The sequence below is a fragment of the Macrosteles quadrilineatus genome, unplaced genomic scaffold (genome assembly GCF_028750875.1).
Source record: "Macrosteles quadrilineatus isolate MER2022 unplaced genomic scaffold, UCM_ALF_1.0 Scaffold_6__1_contigs__length_79288215, whole genome shotgun sequence".
NCBI lineage: Eukaryota > Metazoa > Arthropoda > Insecta > Hemiptera > Cicadellidae > Macrosteles > Macrosteles quadrilineatus.
Genome location: NW_026542599.1, coordinates 27,822,209 through 27,843,124, shown reverse-complemented (window position 1 = coordinate 27,843,124; position 20,916 = coordinate 27,822,209). Strand labels below are relative to the sequence as shown.

The window sequence follows — 20,916 nt, the reverse complement described above, 5'->3', positions numbered from 1 at the left end:
AATGCAATAAACATATCGGCTGCAGACATTCATTGCCAGATTCAGAAAAATTATGTTTGTGGTCTAAGTCCAATGATAGAAAGTGTAAATATGTCAAGGAGTTTAAAAATGGCTGTGGAAATGACATTTTTGGAAGGAATTGTGTTTTTTGGGTACCCAGACTTCTCACAGGATTCAGAAATCAAAAAAAGGTTCAAATCTTTATTTACACTAAACTATTTACGAACTTTCCTCTCACTCATTGCATTAGGGCCAAAACCTTCAGTCATCTGGCCATGAATGTCGGGATCAAATGTTTCTTTTGGTCCAAAAACTTATCACTGACCTTATATTGCATGCAGGGGATATTCAATGATTTGAAAACACACAGCGAAGCGTACAGCTATAGAGCTGCAATGGCGCCATTCTGTTCACCAATGATACCAGTAAGCGGCGAGCCGACTCGTTGCAGTGTACACACAAACTAAATGAATGTCGATATGTCAAACTATTATTTATCAACATTTTTCTTGAATCTCTTGGACTTTCAGTGCAAACCGTTTATCCCATGTCATCAATCTCAGATTCAACGAAAACTAAAATGTGAATCCAGCCGAAACCAATGCATTATAAACTAAAATCGATTGATAACAATCGATAGGCCCTGCAACCGATTGCTTACAATCCGTTACTTTCAATACAACCGATTGCATACAATCCTTTACTTTCGATACAACCGATTGCATACAATCCTTTACTTTCGATACATCCGATTGCATACAATCCTTTACTTTCAATACAACCGAGTGAATACAATCCTTTACTTTTGATACAACCGATTGCCTACAATTCTTTATTTTCGATACAACCGATTATTTACAATCTGTTACTTTCGATACAGCCAATTGCTTACAATCGAAGTTAACAAGTGAGCAAAATGTACTACTGACATCATCGACTCTCAGCTTGATTTTTACCCCCTAGGAAGAAAAGAGCTACTTTTGACCAGCATATCATGTATTGAAAACAGCTGTTTTTGTTGCAGTAGGCTACAAATAAAAATGACTTAAAGAGCACTAAAAAAGTCTAATATAAGGTAGGCAGAAAAAAACTTCCAAAGATAGCTTGGATGAGGTCCAACAACCTCCTCCAAAAAAAAAAAAAAAAAAAAAAAAAAGAGATAAGAGATAGAGATAATGAGACAGAGGAGGAAAGCAAGAACTGGAGAGAAGTAAAGCAGCTGGCCCGGAACCGTGAACGGCGGAGAGCTTTTGTTGCGGCCCTACGTCCCCCACAGGAATAAAGGAACTAAGTGAAGTAAGTGAAGGGTACAAACACAGTAGAACAGGGAAGGTGACCTAGCTAGTTGTTATCTCACTTACTGCACAGAAAACATACTATAACCCAGAATGCCAACCGCATGGAAAAAAGCGTTAAGTACTTTGAGAGAGCCCCCTTGTCAATTCGTAGGCAATGGCAACGCTTGTGGCGCTGCCTACAAATTAGGTAGCCAGGATGATAGCAGTGAGCTAAGCTGTAAGCAGCAAGAATGGCCAAGTCAATTGTTTACATAGCTTGAATGGCTATGAAAATAAATTGTTAAAGTTTATGTTAGGTCTAAATTGTTTATTGATCAAAGGATATAAGTAGGCCTAATATTGTATTTAACCGTTGCTGTATTAAACTCTTCTCTCTAGTTGTAAACATCATGCTTGTGGGAATTAATATTCTAATAGACTTGTGGAAACTGTAAAATTAAAATGTTTAAAATTTTTACAAATTGTTGTTTATGATTTTAAATTGCTTTACATGTGGTTGTATTAGGCCTTAAAATATGCATGTTTATTAAAACAAGGTGATATAACTTACACATAATTAGAATTTTTAGAGAACTCCACAACCACAACTACATGATTTACTTTGTTAAACAATTTTGTAGGCCTAATCATGATTTTTGTTTCTACCAATCTTAAAGCCCTGAGAAGTAGCAACAACAATGTAGTCATCATTGATTTTGGATATTACAGTACAAGCAGTCTTCACATCCTATTGAACAAATTTGTAACCCTTTTTAACGTATGTTTCTTGCATGGTTAACTTACGTTGGAATGCACTGAGTAATTCTAGTAGTAGGCAAAATGTTTACTCTTCCTAGCCTATACGGTAACTTACCGTATGGTATTTTAAATTAACTAATTTATCAACTGAAATTACCTTTCCTCGATTAAGTGTTTACCAAACACCGGCTTCAATCAAACCAAAGAGTTTTATAAAACTTACCCAATTTTTATTTAAATTAGGCTACCTACTTTAATTTCTAGCATCAACTGAAAATGTTATGCAATTTTTTAGTTTGTTTAGCCAATGTGTTGTCCTTTTTGCATGCGATTGCGGTAAACTTATCCCTCGCGGCCGTGAAGACATCATTATCGTATCCCGCGGCCATGTGGACATCGTAATCGTCCCTCGCAATTGAGGCAAAATGTTAATCATATCCCAAAGTCATGTAGAGACATAATTATTATCGTCTCTCGCAGTCGCGGATGTACGTCATTGTTGTCATGCGTGATCAAGGTAAATTGAAAATTCCAGTAGAAATACAAGTATTAGAAATATAAATATCACACAAAATTCCAGGTTTTCCCGGTAGGTGTACACCCTGTTTTATATAAGATACCGGTACCGTACTAAAGGTCGTCGACTGGTCGAAAACTCGACCAAAAATATGTAATGTACAGACTTCTCTATTTTCATCCCACACTGTAAATAAACTTAAAACAGGTGATTGGAATTTCTTCCATTTGTTTTGATTTTCCGTTAATAATTCATTGTTATTTCGTCACCGGCTTGGCAACCCATATAAGGCCCATGTGAATTTTTACAAATTTTGAATTTATGTTTTGTAGCCTACTTATTTTTTGGCCTATTTTAATTTATAAAGGGATAAACGTATCTTAACAATATGCGTAGATTTTCCCTGTGATGTACACAAGCTAAGAAGTTACTAATAGTTTTTCCTCTAGGGCGCAGACAGGTTCAAAAACGGGTCTGCTTATAGGCCCTAATGTTTCGTTTCAATAATCAGGTACGAGTTAAGTTAAGTGGGTAAATGTACAACGGTTAAAATGACACACTTTATTTATGGGGTGATCCTACGACTAATTTGGGCAGATGTCTTGACCAGTTTTGGGGGGGAAATTTGGGTCATAAGCCTTAGGGGGGATGGGCGCCCCTGAACCTAACCACAGAAAACATAGCTTACTACTATAACCCAGAATGCCAACCGCAGCATAGCAACGCTGGTGGCGCTGCCTACCAATTGACAGGCAAAGCTCTCTCAAAACACTTAATGGTTTTTACCATGCGGTTGGCATTCTGGGTTATAGTAGTAACTTATGTTTACTGTGACCTAACTAACCAAACTTGCTGATAATTAAAAAATAATCGAATGAAGGTTCACTAATCAAATGTTTCAATCGATATTAGCATATAGACCAGTTAAGAAACTGTACCCAAAGCGAGGATAAGTAAATTAGCCTAAGTTAGCCTACATTTATGAATTTAACAAGATTGACTTAACTAGAAATGGCTCCAAATAAGATTTCATATACCCTAAACATACGCCTAGGCCTACTTATGATGGCAACACTAATTCCAGTGACACATTAATCATTTTCCAATGTTTAGCTGAACCCTAATCAGTCTCTCTTGGCCCAAGAGGATGACCTTTCTTTTGCTCTTAATTTACAATATGAAGCAAAATATTGTCATAAATTTGGACGCATAAGCCCATGCCTCGAATAAAACAAAATAGGCCTAGTCCTCAGTTAGTTTGATCAAGCAATGTATCAATCTTAACAAGCCTAGCCTAGGTCATAGAACATGTTGCCTTATGTCATATACAATGAATGCTAACAAAGATTGCACTTGAACATTTATAAACAAATACTTACAAAACAAAGAAAAAAGTATTCCAAATTCCACACTTATTACACTTGACACACAAACAATATAACTTATCACCAAGACCAAGTTTACAATCGATCACCAAGAAAAGCTTTCTCACAATCGTTCTTCTCACTTCGATCGTAAATTACACACTGACAAAAAGCAATGAGGTTTTTCCTGTGGTGGTGGCAACAGACAATACGTAGTATCACGTGACCCCCGACACAGAAAGAACTATCTAGAACATTCGAGAGCTTTTAGCCTTTGGGTTGTCTTCAGCCAATACAAACCGTTATAGCACAAAGTGTTCACTTATCAGTTAGATTACTGGGGATGTATAATAAAATTACTCAAATAAATAACATTTTAAGTAGTCATAAACACGATAAACAAATCATCCGGTTCCTGATTCTGATTCCGGTACAGGGAGAGATCATTGAGTTAGTTATCAAACTGCTTCTTGACTAAAAAAAAAATGGACGGAATACATATTTTATTATAGATAAATAAAAGGGAGTATGTTTTATCTATGATAAAAGTATACTTCGACTTCCATATAGATTAACTATTCATATGGATGCGCTCTTATAGTCAAAGCAGTCTGATAGTTAACTATATTTATATTATATCATATGTTTAATGTTAAAGAAAATTCTAGAACATTTTGCAACATTTAAGTGTGTTCTGGAACTTTCCACAATGATCATAGGGACGTTCACAAACATTCCAGGAATTTCTGTACTGTCTATAATTAATACAGTAGTTATTTAGAATGTTCTTGGCCGTTATAGAATTTCTAGTAGGCAAAACTTGCAGGTTTGAGATCTCTAAAATCTTATTGGATCCATCTAGTACACTCTACACTCCTGGCTATCCATGGCAAAAAAAATAGCTTCAACTACTTGGATTTTATGAATGGTGTATAGTTACTTGGCAGTTTTGGACTATTATTCGCGATACCTAGAATATTAATAAATATATCTACAATGATTGTTGATGAGCTGTTACAGAAGATGAAATCATGTTCTGCCCGCTATGGAATCCCCGAAAACGTTGTTTCTGGTTCAAGATCTAAACTTACATAGAGAAGTTAGAGAGTTTAGAATAGAGAGATTTTGCAGCCATATTTTGGTTAAAAAACAATTAAAAGCAGTGATCAAGAAAATAGTGATGTCTTGCAGTACAAGCTCTAAAAAAATCGTCATCAAGTACAAAGATCCAGCTTTTACGCACGTATTAGAATACAGAGCAACTCCATCAGGACCCCATATCATCTTAAAGGTATAGTCATAAGTTGACTGAAGTTGACTTGTACCTCTAACTACAGCATGCATTTATATAATTTGACTGTGTCTCATGCATTTATAATGTCTATAGACGAATAAATATCATTTAATTTTATTCAGGTTGAGTTGTTACGAATTGTATTATTCAATAGAACCTGAAGACGCTGAAGATCTTAAACCTAAATGGTAGACCACATAGTGGATTCAAGGAATGGGATAAAATTACTGAAGAGATCAAGTGAATAGGAAAGAAGAGAAGATGTGATTTAAGAATAATACCCCCGCTATTCTAAGCGAATTTCCATTTGTTTTAATTGATTTTCAATCAAATCTATTTTAATATATCATTTAGGTTTGACCAGTAACTAAGTTTTGCCGCTACAGGGAGGCTAATAAAGTGTGGTTTTTAGTAAAATATCAATAACTTAGGATAAAATAAATAAATTTGCCAATTTTGATCAAAATATATTCATAAACAAGCAAACTACAACATGTTACAATATTCTCCCTATAAAAAGCATGGGAATTTTTAATTTAAAAATTTTAGAATTTTCTCCGCTACCACAATAACCGTACAAAACATTTGATATATTAATTATTTGTTTTTAAGCTCTTTAAAAAGGTCTAGTGATCAATTGTAATTTTTTTTTTTTTTGAGGGTCAAAAATTAGAAAACCCAATTTTTACTCAATAAACCCCCCATAAAATCCCGTTCCCGATCATGCTGGTTCACGAACTCATTCAAGTTTATTCCGCCTTACACCTTCAAACCAAATTTCATAAAAATCGGACAAAAATTACTCGAGTTATCGCGTTCACGGTCATATATAAAAATAAATAATATATTATTTGAAAGAATAGTGTTTTTGGCCTCTGGGGACATCAAAATGAAAAAGTAAATCGGTCCCGGGCTCAAGTCTTACCATGAGACCTACGTTAATAGCTACTACTTCCCTATAGGGAAATTCGCCTAAAAGAAAGAAATGAAAATGTTGTATTTTGTTATTACTTATATTAGTTTTAAATCATTATTAGCATCAGCTGTGGTGGATATTTTTGTTTAATTCAGTGCATTTAATAATAGAGTAAGTCTCTAAAACCTGATTCTATCTTATTATTCAACAATAATTTGACCCATGTTAAAAAAATATATGGGCTTGTTCGATACTTTACCATGTATTTACCTAAAGTTTGGTACTTTTTATAGTACTATGCCATCTTAGTACTATAAGAGCGAAAAAGAAACTCTTTGGCGCATTATGTTTACTTTTGTTTTGTAACGGAGTGGAGACGACACACTGACAGAGAGGACGTGATGTTGTCAAATTTACTCTAACCAACCGGTTTGCGGTTTTTGAACACTCATTCTTCGAGGAGGGACAGAGTTGACTGCAACCGTCGTCTGCCTTGCCTTCTCAAACCAAACTCAGCAGAGCAGAGAACTCTATCCTTGTGTAATTGTGATTGTGACTTGCAATAATTTCCCCCCAAAAGTATGGAGGTAAGATAATTCAATAATTGGCGTTATACCGTTATACTTATAAACTACTCTTTCCACAAACAATCAATTTTACTCTTAGATACATTATGTTTTAAAAGAATTATACTTTCAACAATCGGACATTGTTATTAGAGCTCATTAAGTTATACATTTTTGTTAGATCATTGTACAATTAATAGGCCTTTAAGCTAATTTTCTTTCATATATTATTTTAACTAATTGCCAATTGAAAACTTGGGTTAACAGATTATTCTTGGTCGTGCTAAATAACTTAGTACATTTGTTGACAACAAAAATATTTTAGGTTAAGAATGGTAATTTTAAAACTAGATAAACACATTAATTTGATTTGTCCCACGTTAGACTGACAAAAACAAATATAGGTATGTGAATTTGAACTGATGGTGTTTTTGGCATCTAGGGACCTCAAAACAAAAAAGTATAAATTGGGTCCATGTCTTCCGATGAGTACTACGGTAGGCTACTAATAGCTTATTCCCTATGAGCTATGAGAAATTCGCTAAAAATACATGCAGATGAGGATAACTAGGCTACAAGAAAAATATATACACTACTCAATATAACGTCTAACTTAGGAAGTTCTAACTTAGAAAATCATTTGGTTTGTAGGCCTAAGTTAGAATGGGTTGTTAACTAAATTAGCCACATATGAATTTGAGCTTTATAGGGAAGTGATAGGAATTTGATAGGCAATTTATTCAGAGATTTTAGGCCCAGAATTTTATGACTTTTTTCGTTAATATCGTGTCTTTATAGTTTTTAATATATCTACTGTATCCCTTAAGTTATAAAATATACTTAGCCTACCAAAATATTTAATTTAAAAAGTGTGAGTTTGATTATTCCTTAATTTTTTATAATCGTTGGCTGCACTTTACTTGACGTCCTACACTCATCCGATTGTTTTTATCGATTCGATATTTTCATTCGATTGTTTCATTCGATACATCGTTTGGTTAGTTAGGTTAGGTTAACCTTACCTAACTAACCAAACGATATATCGAATGAAGCAATCGATTAATCGATATATCGATCGATAAAAACAATCGAATGAGTGTAGGACGTCAAGTAAAGTGCAGCCTAATCATTAATATTAATTATATTGTGTTAAATAGTTGTGACTGATACCTAAATATTACTTTTTGCAGATTATATTTAAAAAGTAAACCAAAAAGTTCGAACATACAATTTTTTGACAGTCTATCCCAAAACCTTCACTATTTAGTATTTACTATTTGACACAGAATAAATGTTAAGATATTGCGCAGATTTGCGCATTAAGAAAGTAAAAGTAATGAAACTTATTCATCTATACTTATATAATGTATGACCATAAATCTAGTAGGCCTACTTCAAACATCTAAACGCAGACTTTAAAGTAATTTTTATTGATTTATATAAAAACGTGCTATCCAAATGTCCCGTGCAACACACAGAGAATTCAGATGTGTGTAGGGCCTTTCCTTATCCTAGCCAAATATTCATCTATAAAATTCGTTCATAAAATTTAGGCGGTTTAAGGAAGTGATTCTATCACTTCCATTTCACCCTACTCTGAAACAACAGCTGATCAGCTGATAAATACATTTTAGCAAAAAAAAAGTTGTGGGGGACCCAGGAAAACTTGTCTTTAAACAGCCTAAATTTTGTCAACAAACGATAGTGAGTGAACAATCTACAAGTCCTGTTCCAATGTGTAGGTTTAGTACCCTAAGAATAGTCGTCCCAGATCGTGATAGAGCTGTGATAGCCTTTAGCATTAGACCAACTACATTACTACTAAAAGATTAAAAGATTGCATGTAGGCCTAACTCTAAATAACAACTAATAACATTTGAAATGTATTTAGTTTTTAATAGAGTATTTAATAAAATCATTAATTTTTTGACAATTTAACTATCCTAGTTTGAAGTAAAGCGAATAGAGAACAAGCTGTGAACAATATCGAAATAATTTGTGAAATCAGAGGTTATTTATAGAAAATAGAAAACATATTGCCTAATATCTTGATATTTGTGTCTCGCACCTTTCTAAGAGGATTCTACACCTACTATTTAAATGTCTACTCTTTAAAGACATTCTACTAGATTGGTTTAAGATGATGATTGCTTTTAATCAATTATAATTAGAACCTTTAATGATCCGCAATATTTTGTATCTGCAGATCATGGCTAGAGTGAGTTCTGTATGTCACAATCAAAACTTGTCATTGAGGGGGGTTTTATTTATCTAAAGTTTTGATTTTTTGATAAATTAACAAAAAAATTTTCTACAATTATTGCATTTAGCAAGAAAACTTAAGATTTCAAGTCGGGTTGTAAATTTAATTTTGCCTTTTCTCCTACCATACATTGAGGTTCCCTAGTAGTTTGAGTTTGTTAAAACAGTTTATTTACAAGAAGAAGGTTCTATCTGGCTTTTGAATTACTTTTAGCTTTGTGAAAATGCTGTGACCCTATGGTTCATGCCGCCATCTTCAGTGGTCAATCCTGCTATCTTAAAAACGAAGGAGAAAACTGCAGAAGACTTAGAGTTTATATCCACAATAAAAATATCTTGTATTGAGGATTTTTAAAATAAATACAATTTAAAATTAAATGAAAGTAAAAATAAATGTGTCACATTAAAAACAAAAACAATTCCAATCCTAATATTGAAGTACAAAGCGAACCAATTGAAATAACAGAAGCCGTAAGGTTCCTTGGTCTGACATTGGACAGTAACTTGTCTTGGGACCAACAAATTCTTAACTTGTTCTAGATAAAATAGACTCTGGTCTCTTTGCGATTCAAAAAATGTCTAAACTATGCAATATTGAAGTTTTAATAATGATTTATTTTTTCCATATATCTTTATGGCATGTGTGTACTAGCTACCTGAAAATCAAATCTGGACAAAATTTTGACGATACAAAAGAAATCGATCACATCTATGTTAAGAATGAACACAATGATTCTGCCAAAGAGTCTTTAAATATTTAAGAATCCTCACTGTTTATGGTTTATATGTTCTTGACTGTATTATGTTTGTAGAAAATAAACATTTTAATCCACCAATTAAAGAAAACAATCATAACTACAATACACATAACAAAAATAACTTTGTAATTGGAAATACAAAATTAGAGCTCTTAAAAAAAGACTGTCAATGCAGGATATGAATTTTTAAAATTTATTCCTTTTAAAATTAAAACAGAACAAAAACCCAATATAAAAAAAAAAACTCTTCAAGGAATATTTGATGGCTGTCCTTATACTCTATAGATGAATTTAAAGGCTTTATCTTAGTCTTAAGCATTAGTTTTTAATTGATTTGACACTATTCATATACAACCATGTATACTTATGAATACAGATTCTTGACTATGACTATGAAACAGGGATAACTGACTTTGTTTGAAGAATTCTCTCCTCTAATAGCCATACAATAACAATAATAGTTTAAGAGGTCAAATAACTATACAGCATTAAAGTACCTGCTCCGATTAGCTATCCTAGTTCCTACAATTTCCAAAAGTGATTTTGTAGGGTTTTATCAACATGTAGGTAATTTTAAAACTTGGGTTTTTGTGAGATTACTGTGAAAAGGCTATTTTGTTTTAGTTAGCTATTAAAATGTATTATTTTAACTACCTTATTGTTTTAATTAATTTATCATACAATGAAATGTTAACTACCATCAATTTAATTTGTTTACTTTTTCCAGATCCAAATCTTCAGCACATCTGGAAATAAACCCATTGGAACACTTGATACTGTGAGTATATTTATCAAGTATTGTACAATCTATCGTCTTTTGTAATTAATTATGAGATATATTATCTCTGTTAATCTTGATTTGTTGGCTACTCATCATATAAATAAATTTATACACAATTTACAAAAAAATGTGTAGGTATATTTCGAGTTTACTTCTAAACTCATTGTCAGCCTTTGTTAACAACATAAGTAAATAAACTCGAAATATACCTACCTACACATTTTTTTTTAAATTGTGTATAAATTTATTTATATGATGAGTAGCCAACAAATCAAGATTAACATAAATAATACCATCAAGGAAAAAACATACCGGAATTAATCTATTATCTCCAGCACTAAACTATACCCCCGCCGCAGACTGTAAACGTAACTTACCTTAGGCAGTCTGCATCGGTTGATTAGTAGACCTACTTCTTGTTTAAATGTTTTTTCGTGTGTGTGAAAGTGTGAAATGTGTATTTATTTGATTGTAATTGACGTCTCTAATTTGGATGAAACATTCTTGTAAAGAACACTTGACAATGCCTGAACAAGCGAGAAATGTCATGAACTAGGTGAATATTATGACCCCTGTAACAAGTTTACAAGGTTACCAGTTATATATATATACACAGGCCCGTTTTTGACCCTATCAGCGCCCTAGGCACAACTAATAGTGTAGCGCCCCTTTGCAATTTATATAACGGTGTCCATTGACCGAAAAATCCGGGAATCATGCGGGAGTTTTTCGAACAGGGAATTATGTGAATTTTGTATTTCTACCTAGAGTTTTCAATTTACCGCGATCGTGCATGAAAACAGTGACGTTTACATGACCGCGGTAGACGATAATATGTCTACAAACGGCCGCGAGGGATGATCATAATTTTCCACGATCACGGAATACGATGATAATGTCTACACGACCGCAGGAAACAGCAAGAATTTTGCCGCGATTGCGGAAGACGAAGACGATCTCTACGCAACTGCGGGACATTATCAACATTTTGCCGCAATCGCGGGAGTCGATTACCATGTATTCATGACCGCGGGAGACGATTGTGATGTCTACATAGGACCGCGGGAGATACAATAATGATTTATAAACGACCGCAAGGGATGATCACAATCATGCTGCTATCGCTCAAGACGATGATAATGCCCACATGACCACGGGAAAAGATCAGAATTTTGCCTAATTGGCAGAAGACGATTATCTCCATATGTCCGCGGGAGATGATTACAATTTTGCCGCTATCGCGGGAGGCTATTACTATGCCCAAACGACAGCGGGGGACAATATAATGATGTATTCACGGTCGCGAGGGGTGATCAGAATTTTTATCACGATAGCACAAGACAATCATAATGGCCACACCCACACGATCGCGGGAAAAGGTTAGAATTTTGCCTCATTCGCGGTAGACGATGATAATCTGCTCACGACCGCGGGATATGTTATTTATTTATTTTATTTATTTATTTATTTACTACATGTCATTACATCATTTTTTGACAGGACATAAAGTCATATACATGATATACTAAAACTAAGAAATAACAAAAATGCCTTACTAAATTATTAATCAAACTTAACGTCCCTATTTAAATAACATTCTATAGAAAAAAAATTTTTTGTTTTTAACCAGGTCTTCAGGGTGGTTAATATATTGCCACGATCGTGGAAGGTGATAATTATGTCTAAACGACCCGACCGCGGAAAATAGTTGTAAGAATCTTGCCACAAACGCGGGAGACGATTACGATGTCTAAACGGCCACGAGGGATTATCGGATTTTTTTAATTTTCCAAATTTTTGGTGCCCCCCAAAAAAGCCAATTGCCTCATGCCCTAGGAACGTGCCTACCCTGCATATTTGGTAAATCGGCCCTGTATATACATATACACACACATAGATAACAACAACCAAAGCAAACAGAGATACCCTTTTACACAGAAAATAGGGTGTACAGGAATATCCATCTTGACAAATAAATAAGTTGATTCTTAGTTTATTTAAATATTACAATACGTTGTTTTACATTTTGAGCTATTTAGGGACTTACTAGTAATAAGTTGGATTTTCAAATATTTACTGGAGGTGAAATGATTAACCCACTATGATAACTTTTTATATTATTTAATTTATTTATCTTGGTTTCATAAGAGACAAATTATTTGTTTAAAGTTTTACGATGAAAATAAATTATTTGCATCGGTAATCCTTACTGGACTTGGGTAATTTTACCTCTAAACTCTCTATATACTAAATAAATACAACAGAATGTATGAAAACACATAAATTTTATATTAATATTGATGTTAACTTAAATATATCAGATAAAAAATGAATGCAAAGGCAATTGTGCGCTCCATAGCTACAGTACACTAATTTATCTTATAATTCAATAATCTTAATTCTACGTAATTTTTGTTTAGTCTGAGACTTATTATCTTGAAGAGAAGTGTAAAATAGCAAGAATCACTTGCTATATGACAGTGGCCGAAGGTCATACCAAGGTCAAGGTCAACTAGTGTGATAAGTCACAGAACTGGTTGGAATCACAGTTGGATGTTGTCACGGGCCCGGAGACCTTGGTGAAAGTTCCTCCAAATATCCTCTATTAGAATCGTGAGGACTCCACAAGTAATTACAACCAAAAGGTTGCTGTCTCATTTACTCAGGTGCATTTTAGTCACAAAGGTTTGCTATGGCACCAGCAGTGGTGTAAAATAGATGAAATAGTAAACAAAAATGCCTCAAAACTATATTATTAGATTACTAAAAAATCTACTTTATTGTAGCCTTACACTTTATTGGTTGACACTAGGAGTAAAGACAGGTAGTAAAATATTCTATAATTTGTTGTATTTGTAATGATAAAATAACCTATTCAATATGTAAGTTAATCCAAACAGGTAAACTTTCTAGAGCATACGTTTTAGAATGTGAGAGGGAAAATGTAATCTATTATGCCAAAATGTACATGCCAAGTATTATTCATATCAAATAGTTATTAAAACAATTGAACAAATTAAGAAAACAATTTAAACAATAATGTATGTTTTGATACAGTTGGATAGTGATTTGGTTTGCAGTGTTCTTTATACTGAAACAATTATTTAGATAGTAAATTACAATAATTTCTCATTTTAAAACAAGAAGAAATCTTTGTTTTAAGAAATATTAATTTTTATTAGCAGGCCTAGTCATATAAAAATGCAGCAACTTAAACATAACAACAAAAACACAAACAGTAAAAATATAGAAACTTGAAGTTCAAATAAAATGGTTTTAAGTTAGTTGAAGGCCCACAAGTATATACAAGTATATAGGTTTTTAGTGTAAGCAGTAGGAATGTGCTAAATATTTGTTTAGTACAGAAGTTTGCTCCTGACTCGACAGAATGGAAGGGCAAGACAACAGTAGTTTATGGTCATGCATTTTCTATGACTTTGCAGCTATGTGTTTTGAAATGGTTAAACACAGGCATTGAAATGGTTAAACGGTACATTTAATGGTTTTAAATGTATTAGAATATAATAATAACTAGGAATAACATAGGACAGGAACATAGACAGAAAGTACGGCCCTGTCTAACTGTAATGTAATCTGCATGACTAAATAAACCAATTTTGAATTGAATTGAATCAACAGGACAGGGACATTCTTTGTGAGTTGCTCCTCCTGATTACACATTCGTTTTTTACTTATTCTTACTGTTTTTCTTCAGAAAAAAAATTAATATACACACTTCTTATGTTTATAAGCTATGGGAAAAACCAATTAAATATACAGTATTTAAATTTTAAATCGAGGGATTTATGAAAAAATTATTAGATTTTATTAAAATAATTTGTTCAACAAGTGATTGTATTTATTTTGGTCCTAATTTCAGCTCAGGAATTCGTCAACGATAAAAGATGTTAAAAGGGGAGTTCAAAGGCTCAAAAGCAACTTGTATCCCGACCGGCAAAGTATCCGGCTGGAGGCTAAAGGAAAGACGCTCAAAGAAGACGAAACGTTGCAAAGTCTCGGACTTAAAAGTGGAGGAAAGCTGTACGTGAAAGATCTCGGTCCACAGGTAGATATATAGCTGATACTGTAGTCTTGCTGATCTGAACTAATCGGGATTGAACCTTGTTTTGACCAGGGTAAATTCATATTAGGTGGAGTTTTGTGTTATTAGACCATATGAGATTCACACAGAGGTAAGATATTGTGTAGCCTACACTTAAATTTAATACAAAGTCAATTTGTCTCCGACATCTGAGATTAAATTAATATGACTGACAGTGTTAAAGTACAGTAGCATTAATAAGTTTTGTCTTCCTCATGTTTGGATTAGGTGGATTCATTATTTATTAAATATTAACCTAAAGATATTAGTTTTACAAGTGGGGGTGTTTTTTTACTATTGTGATCAATGATTTCTTTTGATATATATAGCATACTGAACTTGTTTATCAATGCTCTGGTTTGGTAAAACTTTTTCCCAAATTGTTGTCTTTAAGTACAAAATAATTACGATTAGTCAAAGCTGTGTCATTAAGCATCATAACTAGTAGTTAAATTATCATTTATTTCACTTTTTTAAGTTGATCTATGTTTGAATACATCTTAAAAAAATTGTTGATGTTTAAGTAAAATGAAATGGCAACAAAACTTTTACGAGCCTACATTGAAATTTTGCAACGTTGCTTTTGTTTCTTTGGTGTTTAGTAGATGTTTCAGTGGCGGTGATAAGCCATTAAAAGTAGGAAGGCAAAAATCACTGTGACATAGTTATATTATGGTTTAAGATTATATGAATTTAAGAACACAATAACCCACTAAAAGTGCAGGGGGGTCAACTGTTATTGCTAAACTTTGTGCCTCGTGATTGACAGATTGGTTGGGTGACGGTGTTCCTGGCTGAGTATGCAGGTCCGCTGTTCATATATCTGTTGTTCTACCAGAGACCATGGCTGTTCTACGGAGATGTTGTTCAAACACCTCATTACGTCGTCCAGTAAGTACTGATACTCTCTTCTTTCTTTACCGATACCATTTGCTTTAGTTTACTAACTCTTGTGTAAACCTGAATCCTCGTACAGCTGGATTTGACTATTTTAAAGTATTATATGACAAATGTAATCAGGCCAACATCTATTACATAAGATTAGATGCTAAAAAGGTCAGTTGCTTAACTTCAATTCGCAAATAATCCAAAATCACACTAATTTACTGTTTCTATGTGTTCATTAGTCTTTTCGAGTAGCGTGCGGAAGCGCTGTTTACAAACTATTGTTCCATTGTGAGGTTAGCCACTGCCGTGAGATACTTCAATCTAGTAAAATTTGTTTTCAGATCTGACTATTTTATCGGTGGTAGGGATTGTTAAAAAAATTATTGTTGTCTGGGGTTTAGGCTTGAATCTAATGACATGCAATTGAATAACGATGACTGGGACGCAGTATGTACCTCTCATTGGGATTAAACTAAATTTAAACGTTTTCGTACACTCATTCACGCAGCCCATTAACTGTTTGCACCACCGGCAGTGGCTGGCCATCGCGCAACCGCATTGAACGTGTTAATATCTTCGATTTACTGTAAGGACTGCAGAATCGAAGGCTACACGCAAAAAAACTTAATTCTTCTAAAAACAGTTTTGTTCCTGATCATTGGGATTAAATAAACGATCTTGACTAATGAACCAGCTGATCTTAGTCAGCAACAAAGCTACAAAGATCATCTCGCAACTTTCTACACTCATCATTCACTAATATTGGGGCTTAAATACGCACCTAGGTGGCGTCCCCATCTCAAATAATTGATTGAAATGATATTTTATGAAAGTGTCTTAGATCCGCTTGTTTGAATTTTCAAATAATGTTTGTAACAGCATAGCAGCTGGTTGCTGGACGTTTCATTACGCCAAGAGGATCCTGGAGACACTGTTTGTCCATCGCTTCTCTCATGCGACGATGCCTATCATGAACTTATTCAAGAACTGCTCCTACTATTGGCTGTTCACCGCATATGTAGCGTATCATGTCAACCACCCATTGTATACGGCCCCTGGTGACTTGCAGATATATGCTGCTCTGGCTGGCTTTGTTGTAAGTCTAAATAAAAGATGAGATATTTAATCTTAAGACAGATTTTTTATTAGCAATTTTTTCCTTGAATTTTTTTGGCTACTTAAATTTCAAATATTTGCTGTGACAGTTTTTCTGAAATAATCTTTTGAGTGAAATGAGTTTGGTTAAACTGATGTTTGTTTGTTATTAATTCCACAACACAGTATAGGTCTTAACATTTTCGTTGCTTCATTTGATTATAAATTTATCAATCGCTAAATAATATTTTGTTTGTTTGGAATTTTCATATGTTCTGATATTTAAAAATATATGATAAATATATATGTATGAAAAATTCTGTTTTGTTTAAGTAATGGATTTTCTGTTGCGTTTATATCTTATGAAGTAAATCACTATTTAATGTGGAAAAGGGGAAATGATGAGGTCTATGGATGCCCTAACCTAGAAATAACCAGATCAGAAGAGTACTGGTAGGCCTGTATGAAATTAAAAATACCTTAATTTGGATATGCAGGTTTAGAGAAAGTAAGTTTCAGTTTCTGATTTTTTTTATGTCTCCCTGTAGATCAGTGAGCTGGGTAACTTCAGCATCCACGTCGCCCTGCGTAACCTTCGTCCACCCGGAACCACTTTACGAAAGATTCCCGTACCAACGGCCAATCCACTCACAGCTCTTTTCAACTTTGTCTCCTGTCCCAACTACACTTACGAGTTCCTCAGCTGGCTCTCGTTTACAATCATGACTCAATGCTTGCCAGGTGAGCTTTCCATCCTTGTATTATGTTCACCATCTTGACTTAATGCTTGCTATGTAAGCTTTCCGTCCTTGTATTATATTCCTTTCTGTATGCTGAATCAGTGCTGGTAGTGATTTGTTTCAATTCTGGTGATACAAATGTATGTACACCAATTACAGAAAAATAGGAACTTTGTTGTCAGGGATAGAGTTTAGATAGCTTACTAAAGAAAATTGGAACCCAGAGCTGAAGGTTGATAGGTCAAAAAATATTTTTACTAAATTTTTTTCTTAGATCACGTAGTATAAAATGGTTGGTTTTCAAACGATTCTGCCAAATAAAGTGGGACTCAGGGAGTAAGGGGCTTGAAAGTAGTAATTTTGTTAAACGTTGGTACAAACCTAGTGGCTGAACCACAGGCCCAACAAAAATGAAAATTTTTTAAATTATAGCCTATCATATCAGTTAGGCTATGCGTAAGAAAATAATTTTTAAAATGTCACAAAAAATAAAATTGATGTTTTGTTAAGTCTAATCCTAACTTGATGTATCCTAGGACTCTAGGCTATAATCCGGAACTGTTTACACATTACTTCAGGTTATGCCTAGAGTTTTGTAACATTATCAACTATCCCATACCTAAAGTGTCTGGTGATTAGCGGCATTTGAACCCGGGTCTGAAGCCCTGCGCTCTACCTCTAGACCAGCTTGCTAACCATTTTAGTTTTATACTAGACCAATTTACTTTGCCTGTGCTTTACAAGGGGATAAGGAGATAGAAAATTATGACTTACTTTAAATCAATTGTAGAAAACAGTTACATAACTGCCATTGACTCATCAGTAATTGTTCAAGTCAATCAATGAGGCAGAGTAAAATTAGTGGCTTTTATCAAATCTGTTGTCATGGAGACCAATCAATATTTACTTCCCAAAGCTCCATTCTTTGTAGCTCCGCTTTGTTTATCACTAGAGAGCGTAGCCGAGATGATTTAACTGAATGAACAAGTCAATGTGTTTGCTGGGTTCATAATTTGCCATCGAGTACAATTTCACCTATGTTGGTTAAGGAATTTTGCATTTACGTGGAATAAACTACTACATTTTCTACGAATGTACACACTGGATTAGAATTTTTGACAACATCTATAAAGGAAATGCACAAATACTGTACAGTGGAATCTTATAGCATACACTCAAAATGAAGTGAAAACGAACTAACAAATTCTTGAAATACAATAAATTTTCCCCAGTAGCTTTGAAAAAGAAATTCAAATGGACAAAGTGTTGGCAAAAATGTAGAGCTGGCTTTAGAGAGGTAACAATAGAGACAATTTTAAACAAAACACCTGAGTAAATATACATGAATGGTATCTGTTATGTAATTAGGTCATGATAGTTTAAGTAGTGAAATGAATTATTACCAAGCTACATTATATCCAGCTGCATTATCTACACTACATTGTATCTCAGCATATAAAATGTGTTTTACATTGGTTAGGCTTAGGCTAGAGTTCCCTAAATATTTTTCTCATTTGGAATTTTGAACATCAGCACACTCTTATAATCAAAATAGACTTCAAATTTTAGAACAGGGCGAGAAGTCTACTTGCAATTTTTAAAGTCAATGATCTTACTGAAGCACAACATTTTTATATGAGTGCTGTCTTATATTACGTTTTTTTTTATATTTTCCAGCTGGTCTGTTCACCCTGGCCGGTATGTACCAAATGACAGTTTGGGCCCTTGGCAAACATCGCAACTACAAGAAGGAGTTCTCAAGCTATCCTCGCCAGAGAAAAGCCATCTTGCCATTTATCATTTAAGCGTTACCACGAATCAAAGTTTAGGTTTACAAGATGCAAGCTATGGACTATTTTAAGTTGATTTTAGAAAGGTTTGGTTATTTGTAAATTGTGCTATCTCAATGTTAAAGTGCAAACAGGTATTTATATTTATTGTGTTCAAGACCATGAACATCCGTTGTGTTTTTTAAGCGTTCTAAACTTTTTGGTCTCTGTACATACGATCTACAGGGAAATTTTGTTTGGATTGAAATTTTTTGAGCCTATAAATTATTTTCCTAATTACGGGTGTAAAGCATCAACAATCATAGGAAAAAATACTTGCCACGGAGGCTCATGGTCATTGTTTTTTTATGCTCTCTCATGTTACGAATGTTTTGTTTTTTGTTAATATTGTTTTATTGTTACTTATTGTGGCCCAAAGAGGATAGTGAGCACATTTTGATATCGTTTTACAAAACCTTTAAACGACGTCTTGTGCGCCCTTAAAAATCTATTTTGTGTGTTGGGTGATGGAGGAACTGTTTTTTAATGGGTAATTTTAGTCACCAAGTATACTAATGTGAAATAGATTATGTTGTCTAAACAATTTTGTGTGTGTAAATTTAACTGAACAAATTAGGCCTATGCAGCTCTAGAAAACAGCATTAATGTTTCTGGAGTATATTAAAGTTTGTAAACATAATTTAAAGTTGCCTAATGGATATGACATTTTTTTGGTTGTGGTAACGTTAAGACAACTGATCAAGTCTTTACAAAGTTTTACCACTTGTGTTCAAATAACATTCCCATATCTTTAAAATGCATTTTGAGTTAGTTTATGACTGAAAACTTTTGTCAAATAAGGTTGTGAACTCCAAATAGTTTTTTGTGTGAACAAAGAAAAATGGTCAGTATACAATGCACATAAATTATCTTAAAATTTCAAACATTAGGTAGGGTTTTTATGCAATATTTTCCTATTTCTTTGTTGATTTAGGCTAAATAATAAAGTATTGCTGTAAAATGAGTGGTGGAGAAATGTTCCCCTTTTTTAGTAATACAAGCTGTTTAAAATATATAATAGTTGTTGACCTATTTATTTAGTCCATACGAATTTATTTTTTTCTCTTTAGACCAAGATCAAAAATCCTGTTAGGTTTTTGGCGAGTTGGTGGCACAGTCCAAGCAGCAATGATGAGGGAGATCTTGGTGCCATTTTTGTGCTTGCCAACCCCACAGACATCTTTTAGCGAATTTCCCTATAGGGAAGTAGCTATTACCGTAGGTCTCATGGTAAGACTTAGGCCCGGGACCGATTTACTTTTTCATTTTGATGTCCCCAGAGGCCAAAAACACCATTCGTTCAAATTTTTATATATGTATATATATATATATATATAGGTATATATATAGATTTATATATATATATATGTGTCCGTGAACACGATAACTTGAGTAATTTTTATCCGATTTTGATGAAATTTGGTTTGAAGGTGTAAGGCGGGATAAACTTGAATGAGTTCGCGATCCAGCATGATCGGACCATGGGAACAGGGTTTTATGGGGGGTTTTATGGGGTAAAAATTGGTTTTTCTCACTTTTGACCCTCAAAACACAAAAATTCCCAATTTTTCTCTAAACCTTCTTAAAGAGCTTAAAAAAACAAACAATTCAGTATATCAAAGTGTTTTTGTACGGTTATTGGTTACGGAGAAAACTAAAAAAATGGTAAATTTAAAATTTCCATGTTATTCTTATGGAGAATATTGTAAAATGTTGTAGTTTGCTTGTTTATGGATATATTTTGATCAAACTTGGCAAATTTATTTAT

General features: G+C 33.6%; 2 protein-coding genes across 3 annotated transcripts in view; one reads left to right on the top strand and one right to left on the bottom strand.

The window, feature by feature from the left end:
* Window positions 1-20,916, bottom strand: part of LOC128996124 (dnaJ protein homolog 1-like) — a 448,367-nt gene that overhangs the window by 6,538 nt on the left and 420,913 nt on the right. Inside the window, exon 2 of one of the 2 annotated variants that reach the window (XM_054421240.1) lies at window positions 3,933-4,006. The gene's annotated coding sequence lies outside the window, so the exon portion shown is untranslated. Of the gene's footprint in view, window positions 1-3,932; window positions 4,073-20,916 lie in introns of those variants that run through there. The other variant, XM_054421241.1, reaches the window with a different exon arrangement.
* LOC128996126 (probable very-long-chain enoyl-CoA reductase art-1) lies at window positions 6,587-20,166 on the top strand. Its single transcript, XM_054421245.1, has 7 exons — window positions 6,587-6,714; window positions 10,441-10,491; window positions 14,375-14,560; window positions 15,366-15,487; window positions 16,364-16,580; window positions 17,128-17,320; window positions 18,997-20,166. Exons 1-7 carry the CDS (start codon window positions 6,709-6,711, stop codon window positions 19,122-19,124), a joined length of 903 nt encoding a protein of 300 aa, XP_054277220.1. The 5' UTR covers window positions 6,587-6,708; the 3' UTR covers window positions 19,125-20,166.

What these genes read in the sequence shown, in the direction of transcription:
- LOC128996126 (XM_054421245.1), top strand. An exon ending in CCATTGGAACACTTGATACT is followed by an intron (nt 10,492 to 14,374) that starts GTGAGTATATTT and finishes TCCTAATTTCAG; the next exon opens with CTCAGGAATTCGTCAACGAT. An exon ending in TGAAAGATCTCGGTCCACAG is followed by an intron (nt 14,561 to 15,365) that starts GTAGATATATAG and finishes CGTGATTGACAG; the next exon opens with ATTGGTTGGGTGACGGTGTT.